Source organism: Theropithecus gelada, chromosome 7b (assembly GCF_003255815.1).
Source record: "Theropithecus gelada isolate Dixy chromosome 7b, Tgel_1.0, whole genome shotgun sequence".
NCBI lineage: Eukaryota > Metazoa > Chordata > Mammalia > Primates > Cercopithecidae > Theropithecus > Theropithecus gelada.
The window spans coordinates 22256075-22262587 of record NC_037675.1 but is presented as its reverse complement, the minus strand read 5'-3'; the positions used below and the strand labels follow the sequence as shown (position 1 = coordinate 22262587).

The window sequence follows — 6513 nt, the reverse complement described above, 5'->3', positions numbered from 1 at the left end:
TCATTCATCTAAATGGGTCTAAGTGCTGGGGTGGTTACCCTTATCTTGTCTCCTGCTAAATCACGGAGGTTTGGGGAGTTCCTTCATATGCCCAGTAAACTTGTTTGTGGAGGCCTGGGGAATTTCTTCAGACCCCCAATAAAGCTTGTTTAATCCTAAATGGGTCCTCTTAAGAATTCCTTCGTTATTTTGTCACGCTTTAAGTTTTGCCAGGAAAGGTCTGATCAAAACTCTTGATGGGCTTTTGTTACATTACGACCTTTGTATAGGCACTGGATTTTTTTTAGCTTTTAATATTTAACTTAACCAGTTGCAGTCTGTAATCCACGAACTGAAACAGGGCTTCTCTTCCACTGCACCTGGCGTATCTTGTTGTGTTTATGAGTCTGACAGGCAAATATATCTGAAGTAGATCTCATATGCTGATCTGTGAGGGAGATAAGCCCCTTGTTTTGCTTGACTGGAAACAAGCAGGTGACAGGGATACTCTATCTAGAAATAAAAAGAAGGGCTGTGAGATGAAAATGTGATGGAGGCCTGTGTTAGTGAAACCTGGCCTGCCACAATAGTACCTGGCACATAGCCGTTGTTCAATGTAGAAACTATTACAGTAGAAACTACTACACACTGGACAACTGTTCTGAGTGTATTACATGTTACTGCATTTAATACTAAATGGAAAACACAATACTATGGTGCTTTAGGGAAATGATTTCCTGTGTTAGACGTATCTATCATCTATCTATCAATCATTTTTGTCTGAGGCTTGCCTTCTCACTGACCTATGGGTGTGTAAACTGGGCCTGTGAGGAGGCTTGTATTTCTTACTTTGTAGGAAGGGGAACAGGATCGAAAGGAGACAGAGACTGAGAAGAAGAATGAATGTCCATGTTAAGGCTATTTGGGCTTCCATGCTGAAAATACCAGAAAGGGCCAACTTGTGAGGGTAATTGAACTCACAGGGCACACTTCCTCTTTCCCCATTTCTCCACTAAGTTTGAGATATTCATCCATCTCATGAGTTGGGAGCTATGCAATAGCCATCCTGTTCCTACCAATTCCAGCTAACCTGCTTTCGTATTTGTCCTCAGCAGTTTTTAAGAGAAGCAACACATTGTAGGGGTTACTTAGATGGAAAGAGAATTGGTAAGGCAGGCAGAAGGAAAGCCAGTAAGTCCTGCAAGAGCCAAGTAATCACTCCAGGCATTTATTTTAATATCTGGCACCTTTCTCCCTCTTCAAGCACACTGCTTTTTAATACCTCAACACAAGGCAGCTGGAAGGATATAAAAGCTCAAAGAAGAGCAGTAGTGTCCCTGAGGCCACACAGGGCTCAGTGTGAAAAAATAGGAACCTAATGGAGATAGGCTCCATTCTGCCTGATCTCCATTTAGCCTGGACATGTTATGGGTGGCTGATAATAGGTACTGGGAATGGGGTGGTTATGGTAAATGTAGGAACGTAATTGATCCACATCATTTTGGTTTCTAATTTTCTTTCCTTTTAAATGCTGGGAACTGGCTCATTTTCTCAACTACAGTGGATAAGGTGGGAGGGGGTTGTTGGAATTTTAGCCCATGTCTGGGGGTGTGGCTGGCAACTGACAGAATGGCTAGGGGCCCTAATTCCAGAATAAAATACTGCATTCAACACTTATCCTTCCCATTCCCTATTCCACCACTTCCTGTGCCAAATAGCTTCTAGGCAACCAGGAGAAATAAAATCCAGAATGGCTGAAGGAGGGTAAAATGGGCATTTTATTACACACAGTAGCATAAATGGGACAAGAATAAAATCTGGAGCATCTCTGTACCAATTCTCCAATTAATAGCTACTCAACCTAAATATCTTTTTCTCAGTCCTGGGTGAGAAATGGGATCTCATGTAAAGGAAACCTGGGGTCCGGTCCAGTCCTATTGAATGCTATTTAGTCTCAGTAAAGAAATGTCTGAGGGCCAAAGCCATTTGGGAGGTCTCCTTGGGGATAGAGAGGTCAATCCTAAATAGGTCCATCAGAAAAGCCAGGAATCTCTCAGGCCCATAAGGCAATAAAGGCCATGAAGGCAAAACCAGCGGCTACACAGCTCCACTTAGCTAGAGGGGCCTCAGGACTAGCTAGCTCCCGTGGAAGAATTTCTAGGAAGGTGACATACAGGAAGGTGCCAGCTGCCACACCCTCTAACACAGCCTGGGCTAAGCCCCGCCCTCCTTCAGAGTCCCTTTCAGTCACAGCCAGCCCCACGGCTAGGCCCAGGGGGGACATGAGAGCTAATAATAGTATGGAGAACACTGCCCATCGTGACCTGGTACCTAACTGCACTAGCCGCATTCCTACACCAAACACCACAAGCCCCTTATGAGCCAGGACAGCAAGGCAGAGCTGCACGGTAGCTGCTACTGTTGGCTGCAGCCCCACAGCTAGCCCTTCAAACACTGAATGAAAGGAGAGTGAGAGCAAGAGGACAAGGGCTCGGAGGGGACTCTTTGAGGGTGAGGGTAAATGTCCATGGCTGTGGAGTTCGAAGATGTGAGCCCCACCCCATTCTTCCTCCTGCACTGTTGATCCTCTAGCAGCCCCAGGACAGCACTGCAATGCCAGCGACTCCAAAAAGAAGATAAAAAAGAAGCCCAGGGAGATGACGAGCTCTCCATAAGGATACTCCATCTAGAAACAAAAAGAAGGACTGTGAGATGAAAAGGAAGGGTAGGCAATGCATTGGATGGACATGGAATTGGGAGATTGAAGAGAATGAGAAAATGTGGTAACAGAACACAAAAAAGGGTAGGGGAATGAAGCCAAGAGTAGACATGGACGTGTAACAACAAGAATGCCAGAGTGGGCTGGACACAGTGGCTCACACCTGTAATCCTAGCACTTTGGGAGACTGAGGTGGGCGGATCACTTGTGGTCAGGAGATTGAGACCAGCCTGGCCAACATGATGAAACTCCATTTCTACTGAAAATACAAAAACTAGCCAGGCGTGGTGGCACGTGCCTGTAATCCCAGCTACTCAGGAGGCTGAGGCAGGAGAATCACTAGAACTCAGAAGGTGGAGGTTGCAGTGAGCTGAGATTGTGCCACTGCACTCCAGTCTGGGTGACAGAGAGATTTCATCTCAACAAACAAACGAAAAACAACAACAACAACAGACTGCCAGAGGGACTAAGGGACACAATCTCAAAAGAGTTAAAAATACAGGAAAATGATGTGAGGTATATCAGAGGATCCAGGGAAAGAATGAAAGAGTAAAACAAGAGCTTTCCCTGGGGATCTATAAACTCAAAAGGATTGGGTTTGCTCCTCTTTTCCTCTACAATGTCTGAGCTAGGGAGCAGAAGGGATTCTTGGTACTCCTCATGCATTCCTCTCAAAAGGGTTTGGGTATGAAAGGCCTCTCTGGTTCTCCTCACCCCCCAGATAGGGAATGGTGGGAGGTACTTACATGAGCCGAATCAGCATCACCAGAAGAATTTCTCTCACTTGTTGATCTGTTCTAAGGAGAAAGCAGCAGAAATTGAAGTGGGATGGAGCAGCGCAGCTTCCTGTCCTGTCCCTTCCGCAATTCTGTTTTCCTTAAAGCCTAATCTGACTTGCTTTCACCATCCCACACAAGAGCTGTCATTTTCCCTGTTGTTCCACCCATGTCCTTGGCTCCGTCACTTTCCCACTCTCTTTCCTTTGTCCTGTTTATCCTTTTGGCCTCATAGACCTGCGGCTTGAAATCTCTGCTCTCACCTGCACCACGAACTTCTGAATCTGTGATTCAATTTCCTCCAGGGCTTCAGCAGTCATATGCATGAACCCTGCTCCCAGGAAAACACCAGCAGAAATACAGCCCAGGAGTCTGAGGACTCGCCGGTGATGACCTAATAAAGAGCAGAAGTTAAACCCACTTGGCACTGAGGAGACAGACAAAGGTGAGTAAAGAGCAGCAGGTAGCACTCAATATCCCAAGGTTGGGGGTGGTATCCCAAGGTTGGGGGTGGTGAGAGAATCAGAGCGAGGTGTCAGGACAGGGTTGAGGTGAGACTCAGGCTATGGAACAAAGATGGGGTAGGGCTATACCTCTGGCTGCATCAATCTGAAACCATTTGAAGCAGATGGGAGTAAGGCCACAGCCCAGAGTGAGAGCCAACAGGGCAAACAGGCAGCCAAGTTTTATTCCTAGTAGTTGCTCCATCTCTGGGGTGTAGGGTAAGTCCAGAAGTCAGAATGACAAGGGAGCTGTAATCTTTGGAGCAGGAGTGGTATCTTAGGTGGTCAACACTGGAGTGTCCACTCTCGTGAGTTTCAGGAGGCTGTTGGTATCTTCTTTCTGTGTTGCTTCTGCTTGTGCAGCATTGCAGAGCTGACAGATCCTGCTCCACCTTCTAGCCCTCCTGCTGCATGGAGGCCCCTCCCCTGGTTCACGCCTTCCTGAGCTTGGAAACCAGAAACTCCAGACTCCTGCCAGGCACAGCCCAGTGGCGTCTTCTCCTCCTCTTCAATGGCATGACTAATCCAAGAGCTATGGATAGTCTTAGTTCATGTGCTTGGAGTTGGTCTAATCCAAAATAGGAAAGTCTATGGTAGCTGCTTCCTGGCTATTTTGTACTGGGGACAATCTGGTCCTGTCTCACTCTGGACATTTGATCTAAGCCTTCCATACCCTCTCCACCCCATCCCAAGTCTTACAGGTTGCAATGCTGATACTTGAACCACTCGCTTTCAGAGGAGATTTGGGGCCACCTGGAGGTAAAGAGGTGGGGCTGAGAGGTGGTGCTGGTGCTACTCTGTGGGAACTAGTACATGAGGGAACTACCCTTTCCTGTAACCCCAGAAAAACAGCTGCAGGCATGGAAATGTCTAGTGGTAAGTTGATTTGTTTTTTTTCTTTCTCTTTTGATTGGGACCAGTGTTGAGAGGAATGAGTTGAGATTTCTGGTATTACATTTATACTGTTACAACTTCTGACTGTGCCTGTTTCCTGGTAAGAACTGGAAAAAAAGACATTTAAGTTTTAAGACAACAAGCTGCTCTAGCCCTGAAACAGCAAGGCCTAGGGGAAAACAGAAATTAACTGAATAAACGGGAGGATTCTAACTGGATATAGAGGGGTGGGGGTAGAAGATTCAGTTCTGATGGGAATCACTCTTGATGGAAAGGTATGGGGCATTTCCCACACATACTCTAGGGTAGTTGAGGGACCCTGAGAAAGACAGAAGGGAAGGCGGTAGTGAAAGAGGCCAGGCAGCTGCTGATTCCTCTATTCAGGTGGCCCACATAACAACCCTGAGACCTGTTGAGCCAGTTCTCAGAGCTCTGGAGGCAGCTTTCCTAGCTACTCCAGATTATCTTCCTAGGGAAGTCCTGGCCTCTGGTAGAAGCAGTATTCTTGTAGTGTTACTGGATGATTTTTACAGTGTTACTGGTCCCGCTGCTTGTTCTTGTGATCCAATAATGAGATACAGACAGACTGGGAAAGAAGGGAGTTTATTTCTGCAACTGATTACAGGGAGGTCGGAGTAGCACACCAGACTAACTCAAAGTTACAAGTTTTTCTTTAGCTTTTACATACAATTCAAGCTCTGTGACTACCTGTGGGAATGTTTCCTAATTAATCTAAACTAGGGGTCTGCAGATAAAAGTTTTTGTTTTTGTTTTTTTTAGAAACAAAGCAATAAATGATTTGATTTAGAAATAAAACCATTCCCATTATTGCAGCATTATCATCAGTCATTGAATGCTAAAGCTGTTTATGCTTCTTTTTCCCTGGGATGTCTGAACCTGGCAACTTTTCTTCCTATTCTTCTATGTTCTTAGCAAACCCACATCAAGGGTGTCTGTTCGTGTTTGAAATTCATCAGCATCAGAAAGAGCAAACATGTTGGCAGTATCTAGAAAACCATCAACATGAGCATGGGGCAGTTCATTTCGCTTTGCAGCTGATCCCACCATAGTGAGTACTTGCAGATATTTCTTAATCTTAAGTTGGTCCTGGTATGGGTTGTATGTGCAGGAATGCTTTATCACTCAACTAGATCTGAGGTAGAGAAAGTACAGGTGGGGCTTTAAGGGGCTTGCTTTTTTTTGTATTCCAGCCTTCATACTCAGGCACCAGGTTCCCCCAATTCATTATACATTTTTCTTGCTTCTGCTTTTATGTTTAACTTGTACATTCATCATTATAGCAAAGGGCTTATACAAATCTGGTTTTTCTACTTCTGCTTTAATGATCAGCTTACACATTCATCATTACAGCGAAGAGCTTATGGAGATCTGAACTGCCACAATAGGAGAAGGCGAGCTTGAGATTTGTGTGGGAAGCTTGGCACCAAAAATCTGAGGAAGCTCTTCATTACAGGATAGACCAGGATAATTAACTATACCTTTTACTTTTTTTTTTTTTTTTTTAAAGAGAGGAGGTCTGGCTCTGTCACCTAGGCTGGAGTGCAGTGGTACAATCACAGCTCACTGCAGCCTTAACACCTGGGCTCAAATGATCCTCTTGCCTCAGCTTCCTGAGTGACTG

At 45.4% G+C, this 6513-nt stretch overlaps 1 protein-coding gene across 2 annotated transcripts; it reads right to left on the bottom strand.

The window, feature by feature from the left end:
* Positions 1-1735: 1735 nt before the first annotated feature.
* On the bottom strand, positions 1736-4374 carry SLC39A2 (solute carrier family 39 member 2). 2 transcript variants are annotated; one of them, XM_025391039.1, is made up of 4 exons: positions 4068-4374; positions 3738-3868; positions 3445-3490; positions 1736-2665 (listed from the first exon to the last, which is right to left on the bottom strand). In XM_025391039.1, the coding sequence occupies exons 1-3, from the start codon at positions 4180-4182 to the stop codon at positions 3479-3481; spliced, it is 258 nt and encodes an 85-aa protein (XP_025246824.1). In that variant the 5' UTR covers positions 4183-4374; the 3' UTR covers positions 1736-2665; positions 3445-3478. The 2 variants fall into 2 exon arrangements, with proteins under 2 accessions (XP_025246824.1, XP_025246823.1); XM_025391038.1 differs by having other exon boundaries at positions 1740-2665; positions 3445-3495.
* Positions 4375-6513: the final 2139 nt, after the last annotated feature.